Consider the following 15,836-nt stretch of genomic DNA (forward strand, 5'->3'; position numbering starts at 1 on the left):
AAGGTTTTGATTTTGATTAAATCTGATTTATCATTTTTTTTTCTTTTATGGATCATGCTTCTGGTGTCAGATTAAAAACTCTTTGACTAAGCCATACCTTGCTTTTTCACTATTTCTTTTGCCTAGAATGTGTGTCGCATTCCACATCCTCATTTCAGAAGTCTCAATAACTTCTTGTAAGAACTTTTCCTGACTTCTTTTTCTTGATTAATGCCTCTTTTATAAGCACCATAGTACTTCATATTCTCCCTACTCCAAAGTGACTATTTCACTGTATATAGTTGCTTTTATTTCCTGAGTCTTCTCTTAGGCTATGCCAGGCTATCGGTATCACAAGGGGAGGGACCATCTTGCTGTGTTCATTGTTGCATCAACCCAGTGATTCATGCACAGTGGGTGGCACTTGTTGAATATATGAATGGATGGAGTTGCTGGGGCATTTCCAGGTTCCCATGCCTTTGTATGTGCTGTTCTAATTACACCCTGTGGATGCTTCCCCCTCTGCGCCAAGCTGACCCAGTACTTGTGTCCTCGTGTCCTCCCATGTTCTGAGGCCACTTTGAACATGCCGCCTATTCAGCATGTCTCCCTTTGTGCTGCAGATAGCTGAGTAGCAGTCTTTGTCCACCACTGGAGTCTAGTAGGGGCACAAAAGCAGCTCTTACTCATCACTTAACCCTAAGAGCCTAATAACCCCGCCCAGTACTTAGTAGGTACTAAATAAATGTTTACTGAATGAACTAAAATATATGATTGTCTTTTTCTAATTTGTTTTTAACATTAAAAAACTTAGGCATTAGAGAAACATGGTAGGCAAACTATGCCAACATGCACAAGACTCCATCATCTTCATGGAAAATATTTTCTAGAATAAAATTTTATTTACGTCATCCATAGAACATTTAATTTTACAACTCTTTTAGATTGTGAATATGGCTCATAAGGGAAAATTTTAAAAATATGGAGCAAGAATTCTGTTAGAAAAATTTCATATCACCTCGAATGCTGCCACCCAGGCAAAGTATCCTCATAAAATTTTGCTATATTTCTTTTTCTTTAAAAAAAAAAGTGTCTGTATTTGTTAACATTTAGATCTATCATTTTATATGTAGTTTTTACCAATTACAATCATTGTCTATATCAAACAACTGTGAACTATAATGCTATATATTTTTTAAATTTAATATTTTACCATAAACATTTCTGGTGTCCTTAAATATTAGATTCGACTTTTAGTGTACCAGAATTTTTGCCCCCAAGGTTTTGGCCTGTCGTATGTAGAGATGATGCTGTATAAAGCATCAGTGCTTTACATTAGTGTAATATATTAGTGTAATGCTTGGTTCTATTATGATGTGCTCTTCAATTCCTGAAAGTGACTTCATTATGACAAAAGCCAGCTGTACTTCAAATCAAGTGACAGAATAGAATACACAATAAAGAGGTTCTGAAGGGTGGTCCCTACTTGACATTAAATCCACGAAAGGAGATGAGAATGATTTGTCATGGTCCCTGAGTGGTGAAGTGCAGGGGAGGACTCTGGAGCACCGTGGGCTTTGGGAGCCCTGTGTAATAAGGTGAGGTTCACCGTCGAAGCTACAACCTGTCATCAGACACTGGGGAGAGCTACAGGGACTCGTTCTGAGCACATGGTCAGTGGAGAGCTGTGAAAGAGTGAAGACCGTAGAACAACTATGCAAAGAGTTGTTCTTGTTTTTTAATCTAAAACTATTTTAAAACCTGAAACTTAAGCCAAGTTAATAAAGAGGTTTTTTGGTAGGAAGATGGCATGTGGAATCACATGACTGAGACAACTAATTCCTTTGCATCATTTTTCTCTACTATCCGTGGGCACTTATTTTGCCTTTTTAAAGCTTGTCTGATAAAACTACACACATGTGGTGCTTCAGACTCGGAGTTTCGGCCATAGTTCTTTCCCTTTGGCCTAGTTTCACTGCCTGTCTCCGAACATCTGTTTCTTCATCTGTAAAATGTACACAACAGTACTTGTAGGGTTGTTTTGAGATTTAAATGAGATGGTCCGTGTAGAGTGCCTAGCACAGGGCCTGGTACCCAGAAGCTATGAATTAAAGTGGATTTTCAGCTCTCTTTCCGCTTTCTGCCTTTCTTTTCTATTTCAGTAAAACTTTGAGTATTTGCTATGTGTCATGCCCTGAGGATAAAACTGATATGGTTGCACTGAAGCCACAAAACTGAAATAGACAGAGGCTGGTTTTGAAAGAACTTACAACCGAGGGTGATAAGGGACAAATGTTTAAGCAGCAGACTATAATGCAGGACAGAATAAAATAAATGCTAAATAGAGATGCAAGCAGTATGCGAGCTGGGGTGGCCAGCGGGGAGCTTATAGAGGAGAGAATGTCTGATAGAGGCGTGAAGGATACATAGATTTTCATAGCTGAGCACAGCAGTACAAGATTATTCCGATTGTGAAATTGCATGGTGTGTTTGATGAGTAGTCAATTGTCTGCTTTTTGGCTTGAGCATGAGATGGGGACATGTTGTGCGAGATCAGGCTGGAAAAATGGAGTGGAGGCAGATTTCTGATGCAAATAGCTTCACTTGATGGCTGAAGAGCTTGTATGAAGCGTAGGACAAAAATACAGCTGGGCTGTCTCCTGTGTATAATCAGTACTAAGAACTGTGAGAAAGTACCAAATGGTTCTAGGATTACATGCTAACCATTCCGGATCCTTCTGATGTCACATATTATCAGGCTAGACACTATCCTTGCTCGTGATATCAGCTCCTCTAGAGAATATGTGACATACTTGATGGTTAAAAAATTTATGAAAGAGCAGTCTAAAGAAATAAGGCTTGTTAGTATGGAATTAAATATATGGTTTCTCTTAGAGCAAGGAGGTTTTCCAAGCAAACACAGCTACCAACCTCTTTTCCTTTGGAAATAGGAATGAGAGTTCCTAGACTAATTTCATTTAATTTCCTAATTTAATTCCTTACAGCATACTGAAGATCTATCCTAGAGAATTTAATTGTTGTCTAGTGGTCAAAATAGCTTTGTCTGGATGTTGTGTTTGTAAATAATAGAAATTAACAAGTAAACCTGGATGTCATAGATTAAAAATAAAGTGCCAATATGGCTGCTGTAAAAGCACTTTCATATCTTTTGTTATTTATGCTTCTAGGGACCTAATACCTATCATTGCTGCTCTGGAATACAATCAGTGGTTCACCAAGCTGTCTTCTAAGGACCTAAAACTGGTAAGTGATTGAAGATGTTGCAAATGTTGCTTGGCTTTGCTGAATTTCAAAAACCTGAGAATTATCAAAAAAAGGGTTTTTTCCCCCTATACTGGCAAGCCGCATACATGTTATTTCTTGAGGAGATATTTTCCTATAAATGATCTGCACGACATTTTATAAAGTTTGTAATGTGAGATGCTTCAGGGAAGTACTTCCTCACGTTTTCAGCTGCTTCAGGCAATTTGAGATGATGAACAGAAAGACACATTTAGTGTGGCCTTCGCTTTAATTTGCCTCATTCTGTTGGCAAAAACCACTAAAGTTACATTTGCATAGTTGCAAATAGTAGATTTTATGTTCCGGTCTTGCATTCCGTCTCCGCAAAACTTCCCCCCCCCCGCCAAGAGTTTAGGGAAATGTTTCCAGGTAGAATTGGTCTTGTTGAATTATGAGAGTTAACATTAATTTTCTAGATGATTTTTAGGGCAGATATATATGTGAGCAAAATGAAATCAAAGTGAAATCTGTTAATTTTCATAAGGGATGGGGGAGCCAAATCTTTGGTTTGTTCTATGAGTGGAAAAAAGGTGGTCTATTGGGTTCTTTTGGCAATTATCATAGTGAAGAGGTAGAATTTGGATTCAGACGTGGATTTATAGAAAGTGGAGGGTTGAGATTTGCTAGCAGACAGGCTGCTGGTTCTCTGAATTTGCCTGGGGTGTGAGTGGTTGAAGGCACTATCAGTATGAGCATGGGCTGAAGTCATTTGGGATCCATTAAGAGCCAGCGTGGTATAGGAAAAGAGTGTGGAGTAGGGCACAGAAACCTGGGTTTCAGATACTGGCGCTTGTTACCAGGCTATGTGACCTTAGATAAGTTACTTGACCTTCCAGGGCCTCAGCGTCTTGCGTACCTATTATTGTGCGCTGGTTGGAGTTGATGTCTTATTCATCTCTATCCAGTGCTTATCAGAGTTTGTGGCTCATAGTAGCTACTCAGTAAAAATGGTTTTAATAAATAAATGTCCGATTAGTTTGTTGAATGAATGAATGGACATTGCAGTATACCTAATTTGCAGGTTATTGAGACAAGTAAATGATATATGTACAAATTCTAACATAGTACCTGACATATTGCAGGCATTTGATACCTGTTAACTGTTGTTATCATCACCACGATCTAGCAGAGAGGCTGAGATATGAACAAATGTGGGAGCATGAATTACGGAAAGTGTTTCAGTTAAACATGGGGAGTGTCTGAGGTCAGCGATGATGGAGCTGGGGATGGTGGGGGAGCCACCCAGAGAGCCATGATCGGACACTTGGGAAGAAAAGCCTCTAATTTGCTCCTTGCTAGGATGGGGACCATATGCAGGACCGAGCCAGCAGAGATCACAGGTGGGAGAGGGGAGCCATTCGAGGAATGAGAAGTAGATTAGCCCAGGGATTGTGGGATCAGAGAGAAGAATGCTTCTCTACTAAATCAGCTTTCCTGGCTCACTCAGACATTCACCTAAGCTCGTGATTTTCAAAATGGGGCACAAGAGAGCTCTGAGGAGGTGCGGATATCCTGCTTTAGGAGACTGTTCCAACTCACTAGTACAGGAACGTGTCCAGGCCATCAGTGCTGCCATTCTGTCCTGATTCCTCCCAGGCATCACTCCCTTTCAGCTGCCTTAGATGTTTAGGAAAGAAAATATGCCCCTAAGCATTTCAGTCCTGGCAAAATAAAGCATGTAAGTGCTCATGTGCTTTCTTGGGTGTCCTGGGATGGAAGGAAGCGGGGTGACAGGGTTTGAGGACGGCCCTACTGCTTTGCTATTAACTGAGATTTAAACACGAAAATACATATGTATACATTTTTAATATTTTGGTATTTTAAAATGAAAAATGGTCTTTGGGATATTACTCTGCAAGTCTTTAAAAAGAAGAGCAATTCTTCAATTTTCTCACCCAAAGTTAAAAAGAAACGATCCTTTCCCCCTTAATGGGTACTGCAATATGCAATCTGTGAAGGTTTTCTAACACCCAGTTTATTTGAAGCAAAGGACAGCATTATACCTCCTTTGGATTTTTTAAAACACGAAGTGCATGACAAAAAATAAGTGACTTCCTCTCAAGTTACATGAATTCTCTGGGTTGTTAAGATTGCTCCTAGCTCGATGAAGGCTCCACGGGAAAAATATGACTTATGTACCTTATCCTGACCTTATGAAACCAGTTAGCAGTCACTATTTTGGATTTAAATCGAGGGATAGAGGGATTTTTTTTTTTTTTTTAAGATTTTTATATTTTTCCTTTTTCTCCCCAAAGCCCCCCGGTACATAGTTGTATATTCTTTGTTGTGGGTCCTTCTAGTTGTGGTATGTGGGATGCTGCCTCAGTGGTTTGATGAGCAGTGCCGTGTTCGCGCCCAGGATTGGAACCAACGAAACACTGGGCCACCTGCAGCGGAGAGCGCAAACTTAACCACTCGGCCACGGGGCCAGCCCCAGATTTTTTTTTTCAGATATGCCAAATATGTGATTAGGATCAAGTTTCTGTCCAACATTCTGGACTCACTAATATAGCAGTAGAATTGGGGTCTTGCTCACCTGTTTCAGTTTTGTAACTTAGGCAAGTCAGCAAATATCACTGGGTTTTTTTTAACCTTTTAAAAATGATATGGGGGCTGGCCTGGTGGCGCAGTGGTTAAGTTTGTGCACTTTGCTTTGGCGGCCCGGGGTTTGCTGGTTTGGATCCCAGGCGTTGGACCTACGCATTACTTATCAAGCCATGCTGTGGCAGGCTATATGGGCATGGATGTTAGCTCAGGGCCAGTCTTCCTCAGCAAAAAAAGGAAGATTGGCAGCAGTTAGCTCAGGGCTAATCTTCCTCCAAAAAAAAAAAAAAATTAGAGTTCTTTGGGCCCAGTCCCGTGGCTGAGTGGTTAAAGTTCTAAGCTGTCTACTTCAGCAGCCCAGCTTCACAGGTTCAAATCCTGGGCACGGACCTACTCCATTCATCAGCCATGCTGTGGCAGCATCCCACATAGAAAAAAATAGAGGAGGATTGGCACAGATTTTAACACAAGGCTAATCTTTCTCAAGCAATAAAAGAGGAGGAGTCACAGCAGATATTAGCTCAGGATGAATCTTCCTCAGAAAAAAAAAGAAATATTATAGTTCTTTGATTTAGCAGATCACAAATACCTAACTGGATCACTGGAAGTGTGAAATGTGGCAAAAATTCTCCAGTAAAGTATTCTTTAGAAAATCTGAGTTGGAAACACAAGTCCCACAGCATCTACAGCTCTTGCAGTTCTTATATGCTGTTTGATTCCATTCGGTCTTTAACGTTGCTTTCACATTATTCCTGGGTTTCTAATGTGTCCCACAGATTGATGAGCAAATAGGAAAATTAATTCCAGTTGACCTGATGCCGGCAATTTACATTATGCTGACGATGCTGATTTTCCAAATGGTGACCCCTTATCAGTTTAATTCTTTGTCTTACAATATATAACCAGGGGAATTGATCTTATTCTGTGTTGTCATGGTAAAAGATGATTACATAGACAATGTTTTTGCAGGGATTATCCTAATTTCTAGAAAGAATCCATGGTATCATTACCTTTCCAGGGCTACCTCACAGAGCATCCAGAAAAGGAATTTACCAGAGCAAAGCTTTGAGCAGGGCTTTCATTTACCCATTGGGTATAATTATTGTAATAAAAATTTGTTAAAGAAAATGTATGAAAATTGTGTCCAACTTTTCTTTAAGATGCCAGTAGGGGAGAGGTGTAACAAGTCATTCATGATTACATTAATTTTGCTGTTTTTTTTTTTAAATTAAGTGCCAACTACATGAAAAGCATTGGTTTCTACACAGAAGAACACGAGTGGTGAAATTTTTAAAGAGGTACACACAAAAACCTAGATTTCATTTTAAAGAGATACACACAAACCTAGATTTCACACCAAGTAAAATGTGACCATTACAGTAGTGTTCCCCAAATGTCGACTGCATGTTCAGCACTGTTACTGATTTAGGGGAAAAAATTAACAGATTAATACAATGACTCTCCAAGAGTTTGCATTTAGTTAAAAATCAAATGTATACTATAAAAATGAGAGCAATTGCTATAAAATAACAAGCTGGTATAAAATAAAACAAATATGGAAATTTATAAGTAAGAGGAACCACGCAAATTATATGGGCCAACCATATCTTTTGTTGAGGAAGATTAGCCCTGAGCTAACATCTTCCTTAGCAAAATTTTTTTTTTCTCTTTTTGCTGAGGAAGGTTGGCTCTGAGCTATCATCTGTGCCCATCTCCCTCTACTTTCTATGTGGGAAGCCTGCCACAGCATGGCTTGTCAAGCGGTGCCATGTCCACACTTGGGATCTGAACCGGTGAATCCCGGGCCGCCAAAGTGGAATGTGTGCACTTAACTGCTGCACCACCAGACCGCCCCCAGAACTCTAATATTTTAATGTGGTATTTTTAGAAAAGATATTGCTTTGACTATCATATACCATGACACACAGAATACAATTTCTTTCTTTTTTTAATTTTAATATCATAAAGGATTTAAGTAAACCTTATGTTGTAATGAGATTTTAAAATCACTTTTCAATGTATAAATAATTTTAAGGTCAAGAGCCACCTTAAATTAGTTTTGGAATAAGGCAGGATATAAATATAAAAACATTAATAAAAATTTTAAAAGAAAAAATTAGGCACACTTCTACCACTGGGGCACAACTCTTTATTTTTCATAGTCCCTTCAGGACTTGCTACATACATTAGCCATTTCAATTGTAGTAATCTTTATTAAACATTTCGTTTTAATTATGCATTTTCATTTAAGATTATATTCTAAGCATTTATAATATTTCAGCAGACATAATAATTTTACTATGTAAAATTTCTTATGTAATTTTTAAAAATGTCTGTTAACATAAAAGACTATTATTTATTGAACTCTTTCTTTTTATTAGGTTGTTTCCCACTTTACCCTATTTTAGAAAATACTAGTGGCAACATCGTAATAGTAATTAACATTTGTCAAGTGCTTGTTCAGCCTCCCTTTAAGGTGCATGACATCTTTAAAGCTTAATTTTTGTATCCATAAAAAGGGAATAATACTACTCAACAGTTTTATAATGAAATACATATAAAGGGCTTAGCTCATGGCCTGGCACATGACAAGAGCTTAGTAAGATCTTCATCACCAACATCATTCTCGTCATCGCCACCACTTAGTCTTTGGCTTTCCATTTTGGATATCACTTCCTTTGGAAATTCCTTTTGGTTTTCCCAAGACTGGAAGAGATGCACCTCTGTGTGCCCATAGCATTACCAAACTGGCCTTTTCATTATTCTATCATAACGGTGTATTTTCTTGTCTGATTCCCCTGCTGGATGGAACACTTGAGGGCAGAGACTTTGTCCTTTATGTCAATGTATTCCCAGGACCTTCATCATGATGGTGCATAGTCGTAGATGCTCAGTCGAGGTTTGTTGAATGAATGAATGTATGAATGAATGATTTATTAAAATTCTACATCTGCACAGATTTATAACAATGAAGTGAGGTTGTTTTTAGACTCATGGCATGGTTAAAGAACGTTTTCTGTTAACAGTCCACTGACGTCTGTGAACAGATCTTGAGGGTGGTGAGTAGGTCCAATCGACTGGAAGAATTGGTGTTGGAAAACGCTGGACTTAGAACGTGAGTATTTTCCTGAATGTATGAATATGTTGCTTTAAAACTTTTTGCCATTTTCTCTAAAATTAATTTATAGTTAAAAAAAGTCAGACTGTGCACATGGAGAGTATAGTGTTTTCCCTTCTAAAGACGAAATCCTTATGATCCCCACCATTATCACAAAGGTCAAGGATTTTATAAGATTGTTTGCTGTTGTGTCGCGTGATATTTTTGAGGGTGCATGGTGTAGTGGTTAAGAGCATGGGCTCTTGAAGCAGATGCCTCATGGCCTTGGCAAGTTGTTTAAGCCCTCTGTTCCTCAGTCTCTTTGTCTTTAAAATGGGGAGGATAATAGTGCCTACCTTATAGAATTATAGTTGTGAGGATAAATGAATGAATGTATATGAAGTGCTTGAAAAGGTGTCATTGTAGATGCTGTGTATTAGCTTTTATAGTATCACTAATGGTAGTCATATCATATTTCAAATGATTTTACTGCTTTGCTTTGATCAGTTTTAGTCATTTCTCTCCCTTTTCAAATTCACACATATATAGTCTTTTCCAATTCACACTTAGATAGTCTTCACTTAGATAGTCTGTGGGCAATACTCAAGCCTTCCTTGAGGCGTGAGAGTTTGAACGTACTAGAACAAAGATTTGACTGCTGCTCAGTGAGGAGGGTTGACTATCATAATCACAGCATTTAGTGTGTTATTTTGAGTTAAACCTACCTAAAATAGTCATTTTGATTTTTGTAAAATATCATGCTAGCAACTGTAGCCTTTAAACTCAGTAATTAGAGCAATCAGTTTTGTCTTCGTGACTACCTCATGAAATGAGAACTAAGATACACTGAATAACTTATTGCAATTTTCGTGAAAATTAGGTTCAATTTGGGATTTTCTCTTTAAGTTATAGGAAGGCCAAGGTATGCTATTAATAGCATCCTGCTAATGTGTCTTTAAAGGGGCAATTATATATTTTCTTTTTGCTTTCGAATAAGGGTTTGGCTAATCAGAATGAACCATATTCTGACTGTGGCTTTACAGATTCTCTAATGAGGATCTATACTTGCGTGAAATACATTGGGTGTTAACAAACGTGATATATGGACTGATATTGTAAAGAAGTCTTCTTTTTTTTTAGATTTCAATGCAGCTATACTAGCTTTAAATGTTTTATTTGAACAGTTTTACATTTTGTGTTATTTAATTGTATTGTTTTGTTTACTTGCAGGGATTTTGCACAAAAGCTGGCCAGTGCTCTAGTGCATAATCCCAACTCAGGACTCCACACGATTAACCTTGCTGGCAACCCACTGGAGGATCGAGGTACGGTAGCATTCACGTGGCCGTTGATGCCAGAACTGTAAGAGGTTTAGGGAGTTTAATTTAGCCGTGCCTGACGAATAGTATCGCGCTTATTCATAATTATGTTATAAATGCTTCTGATGCCATTTTGTTTGTTGGCTTCTAGTTCTTTTCACCCTTTGATGAAAATACTCATGCTAAAATTTTATCATCTGATTAAGTTTTTTCAAAATGATACAAATGGAAAGGAGGATACTATTTTTAAACCATTGTTTTAATTTTGTATTGCTGTGTAGCAAATTATCACAAACTTGGCAGCTTAAAAGAACACAAATGTGTTATCTCATCGTGTTCTTGGGTCAGTAGTCTGGGTACAGGTTAGCTGGGTTCTCAGAGTCTCTCAAGGCTGAAATCAGGTTGTCAGCTGAGGCTGTAATCTGTGACCTGGGGTCCTCCTCAGACTCACTGGTTGGCACAGTTAATTTCCTTGGGACTATAGGAATGAGGTTACTACTTTCTTGCTGGCTGCTGGTGGCGGACAACTGTCAGTGCCTAGATGCTGTTTTCAGGGCTTTGCCATGTGTCCTCCTCCTTTCACAATATCCCAGTTTGCTTTGTATTTGAGGCTAGCAGGAGCACATCTCTCTGACACTTTACTTTCTCTTGGAGCACTTATTGGGTCAGGCCCACCCAGGACAATCTCTCTTTTGATTAATTCAAAGTCAACTCATTAGTTACCTAATCACATTAGTGATATCCCATCATATTCATCAGTCTGCTCCCCACACTTGAAATTATACAGGACATATATAGCAGGGGATAAGAATCTTAAGGTCCATCTTTGAATTCTGCCTACCACAAATGTCTTTTAATATTTGGCAAGATTTGAATATGAAAATAGGGGGAAGTTAAAGCACTAGAGTTTACAATGAAGCAGAAGAAGGTTTGATTAAAAGTATTTACATGGATAGAAAGAAGAGTTAGTAGGTTTAGAAAGTGGAACTTGAGAATTTGAATTCTCTGTAGGAGAACATTGATAGGGGCTGGCCCCGTGGTGCAGCGGTTAACCATGCACGTTCCACTTTGGTGGCCCGGGGTTCATCATTTCGGATCCTAGGTGCGGACATGGCACCACATGGCAAGCCATGCTGTGGCAGGCGTCCCACATATAAAGTAGTGGAAGATGGGCACGGTTGTTAACTCAGGGCCAGTCTTCCCCAGCAAAAAGAGGAGGATTGGCAGCAGATGTTAGCTCAGGGCTGATCTTCCTCAAAAAAATAAAATTAAATTAAAAAAAAAAAAAGGAGAACATTGATGGATGAAGAAGAATTTTATCTTTCGCTTTATCTCTAGAGGGAATATTTTGTTTTCATTATCTGTTGCAAATATTTTTTCAGCATGGTTGAATAAGGGCCTTTCATCTTGTAATGTTATATATTTGATGAGGATTAATTATTAAACTGAGCTGAAGATATTGATATAGACACTCAGTTCTGCTTTTTGTTCCTGATATAAACACTGTTCTGCATTAAAAGAGGTACCCATGTAGTATTCAAGCAAAATCTCAAGAGTAACTTCCCAGCATCTAAAGTAGTGAATCTAAAGGAAGGTTGAGACTGAATTAGAAAACTGGATCACATGAAAAACACCCTCATAGAAGAAGCCAAAAATGAAAATAATGGATGCATATCCTTGGAATAGGAGTTTCTCTGGGGCATAATGATTTCCTTTAGGAAAAACAAGTTTTCTCCCTATTAGTCAAAGGCTACAGAGAGATGAATGTGGCAAAGTGGAAACCATGTAAATCACTTTTTATAAAAAGGAGGGTTGCTTTGGTTTTGTTTTTAAGATGGGGGAGACTCAACCATATTTATCTACTGACAGAACAAAATCCGTAGAGAGAAGGTAGTTGTTGGAGGCAGGTCCTTAAGGATTTGAAATCTAGAGTGTAGTGGACTAAGAAGGGACACTTCTTAGTCATTAGGGAAATGGGAGTTCAAACCATAATGGCTGTCATCAAAATAAGTTTTGGAGAGGCTGAGCGGAAATGAGAACTCAGACATTGCTGGTGGGAGTAAAATGGTGCAGCCACTTTGGAATTGGTTAGATAGTTTCTTAAACACAAATTTACCACATGACTCCACAATTCCATTCCTAGGTATCGCCCAAGAGAAATGAGACATATGTCCACACAAAGACTTGTAAACAAATGTTTCTAGCAGTATGATTCAGAATAGTCAGAAAATGGAAACAACCCAAATACCCATCATTGGTGAGTGGGCAAACAGAACGTGGTATATCTGTACAATGGAACACTGCTCAACAGTCAAGGGAATGAAGTGCTGATGCATGCCATGATGTGGCTGAACTTCAAAAACGTGTTAAGTGAAAGAAACCAGATCCAAAGACCACGTATTGTTTGAGTTTGAGGGGCTACAAGGGAAGGGATGAATCTGAGGCCCTTTGTCTCCTTTTCTGTCATGTAGAACATGTGCTCTGAGCCGTACTGGACAACTTGTCGCCTCAGGTACAGTTTCATCTACCAGACCCTCACCTCTGGTTTAAATTTCTGTGACATCACTCACTTCGTTTTGCTGTATTATAATTAGATGTGGACATTTCTCCTCCACCCGCTTACTTCTTATCATCCCCATCCTTGTCACTCCTCCTCCCCTAACGTCCCCTTACAGCATCTAGCATAAGACCTTCTACATAATAAATCTATTTTCTTTAAATTGAGTTTGATTTCATTTAATTTAATTCCCTTCTGTGGTTTTTTAATTACACTTGAAAATCATGGCAAAGTTTATAGAAATTTCTTTTGTATGGAGTCAGAATTTGTGTTCAAAGATCACCTTCTTCTGCTTTTCTTCTCCACATCCCTACCCGATTTTGTGTCTTTTCACCTACTTGTAGTCCATTCACAGGTTTTATAATCATGAATCCTTCCAAGGCTGTTTTCCTCAGCTTCGTGTGTATATGCCGACTCTCCAGTGTGGCTTCTGCTCGCACACAGTCCAGTTTTGACACTCCTGAGAAGATTTTCTCAGGCTAAGACTTTCCTCGTTTCTGCCCTTCTAGATTGATGCGTTGCTGTATTTGCCAGTGCTCTTGGACACCTGCCAACACCTGTATTTCCCACTTTCTTCACTCTTGGGGCTCAGCCTCCTGAACAGGAATTCTTTATAGCTTCCTTTTTATTCCGGCTAAATATTTGAAGATGATAGGTAGCTTTTCTGCTCACGAATGGAAATTCCACAAGAAATCCAACCAAGTGTAAAATATTTATAGAAATTTCAATCTAGGGAAAAATCTTAATTTTTCTTTCTCTGCTTTTCAATGACAGTATTTTCTGTCTGAAAACAATAAGAAGCCTGGTGGGGAGGAGTTTGTAATTGTGTGGTATAGTATATAAAAGAGACCAACTAGGGAAGATTATTTACAAGAAAACTCAAAGAAACAAGACAAATAGGGTCTCCACAGTTGAGCAGCCCAGAATTCTGGGGAATTTAAACACCAAATGGAATTTGATTTTGCACCTGAGCTGTCCACTCGGGGACCTATTTGGAAACTCTGAAAGAGAAAGTTTGGCTCCTTGCTTTGTGATATGAATGTTGATGCAGCAAATCCCTGATATTACAACGCAGTCTCCTTGTCATACTTATATACAAAGGACAGGCAGCCTTCTGTTGTTACAGGGCTTGTGGTGAAGGAACTTAAAGTATGATTTAATAAGCACGGGTGTCGTGTGTATGAGTAATGCTTCAAACGCGAGAGGCCCTGCTCTCCCTGAAAAAGCCACACAAGACAGTGAACGGGCCACACACATGCACAAGCTCTTCGTATCCTGGGCGCAGGGTCAGGCATGTTCCACAGCTTCCTCTTGGCCTTCTTCGAACCCAGTGTGTTTCAGATTGTAGGTCAAGACCCATTAGCAGGTCACAAAATCAATTTTAATAGTTCATGACAAGCATTAAAAAAGAAGAAGAAATGGAGTACAATAGAAAATATCAGAGTGCATCGTTCAGGAAAACTTTGGTCTTAGTTTTCTAAAATAGATGTATGTATGTATTTTTGTATGAGGTTCCTGCATCATGATGTCAAGTGTATTTCTTTATGTGGGTCATCGTAGAAAAGGCTGGAACATCCCTGCTCGAGCTGAGCTCTGTTAGCTAGTTCGGTGGTGAGTCCTCTGGGCTGACTGGGTGTCTGGGTGTGTCAGTCATCCCCTCGTGACTCACCCTCTGGATCTGACATTATTGCTTGGATCAAAGTTAGGGATTTTCAGAGATTGGAACTCTTCTCTCTCAGCTCATTTCCAATGCTTTGTTTCCCTAAATGTTGCAAATTCCATGTTTTAGTCTTGCTAGTTATCCTTCCCACTTAGCCTAGTTTTTATGACCTTAGCCTTGTCAGGAATGTGTGTCCTTATTTCCTTCCCTCTTTTGTTCTGAATTTGATATTTTCTTTAAAGATGACTTAGAATCCTGTCTCAGAGTGTTTTTCTTTTGGAAATGTTGACCCAAAGTACCCAAAGATTTTTTTCCCGATCGTCTGATGATGGCTCTGATCCGATCTTTTAAATAAGAGAAGAGAAATAGGCTCCAGAATTGCTGCTTACATTTTTTGGGTGCTCTATGTCTTTCATATCTCTCAGTGTATACTCGTGGGTTCTGGAATCAAAAAACACAAGTTCATTTCTGGGCTTTGCCACTTTCTACCTGAGTTTCCTAACTTCTCTATGCCTCAGTTTCTTCATCTTCAAAATAGATAATAATAGTACCTACCATAAAGGTGTTCTAAGGATTAAATGAGATAATGCACAAAAAAGATAAGAATAGCTTGTCATACACTATGTATTCTAGAAATGTTAGCTTTTACTACCTCATTTGACTCATAAAATAGCCTTGTGAAGTTAAATAGCACAAGCATTATTACTCCCCTTTTGTGGATGAGAAAACTGTTTGTGTGTTTACGTGATTTGGACAAAGCTTGTGGAGTCCTACCTAATACCAGTTGTTCAGACTCCCTTCTTGGATTTCCTGAATAATTGGTCAGTCTCTCATATTCTGGTTGTGATTTTCTGATTTGGCTGCTTAGATTTCCTTTGCAAGTGGAAGAAAACAATTTTGTGCGTGCTGTTTGAAAAACACTGGCTTATTCCATAGCTGTCAACAAATTTTCTTAAATAATCACTTTAATATTTAAAGATGCCACGTTTCTGTGTGACAGCTACAGAACAGAAAGTACCTTTTTTTAGATTCGTGATTTCTGTACTGACTCCATTTTTTCTACTAGTCTTTTATTTTCCGTATTCCTAGTTCTTGAATCTTTTTCTCTCAGCCTTATTTTTGAAATGGAAATACTTCATTGTATTTTGTTTATCCACTTATCTTAGTGTTTCTGAACTCTCCAGGGAAGCCGTAGGAATTAGTGGAAATCTAAAGATTTTAACTCTCACTTGTGTTCTGACATCTACAGTGTTCAAATCTATATGGTTTCTTTCTTTTTTTTTTTTTTTTTTTGAGGAAGATTAGCCCTGAGCTAACTGCTGCCAATCCTCCTCTTTTTGCTGAGGAAGACTGGCCCTGAGCTAACATCCATGCCCA

General features: G+C 38.7%; 1 protein-coding gene across 25 annotated transcripts in view; it reads left to right on the forward strand.

The window, feature by feature from the left end:
• CARMIL1 (capping protein regulator and myosin 1 linker 1) overlaps nucleotides 1-15,836 on the forward strand; it is a 312,491-nt gene that overhangs the window by 157,379 nt on the left and 139,276 nt on the right. For all 25 annotated transcript variants that reach the window (XR_011429896.1, XR_011429897.1, XM_003363747.5 and 22 more), the window contains 3 exons: nucleotides 3,168-3,243; nucleotides 8,853-8,941; nucleotides 10,154-10,248. Coding sequence is in view for 23 of the 25 variants with exons in the window: in XM_003363747.5 (XP_003363795.1) it covers nucleotides 3,168-3,243; nucleotides 8,853-8,941; nucleotides 10,154-10,248 (260 nt within the window). In the remaining 2 variants the exon portion in view is untranslated. The remainder of the gene's footprint in view (nucleotides 1-3,167; nucleotides 3,244-8,852; nucleotides 8,942-10,153; nucleotides 10,249-15,836) is intronic.

Source organism: Equus caballus, chromosome 20, assembly GCF_041296265.1.
Source record: "Equus caballus isolate H_3958 breed thoroughbred chromosome 20, TB-T2T, whole genome shotgun sequence".
In the NCBI taxonomy this organism is placed as follows: Eukaryota; Metazoa; Chordata; class Mammalia; order Perissodactyla; family Equidae; genus Equus; species Equus caballus.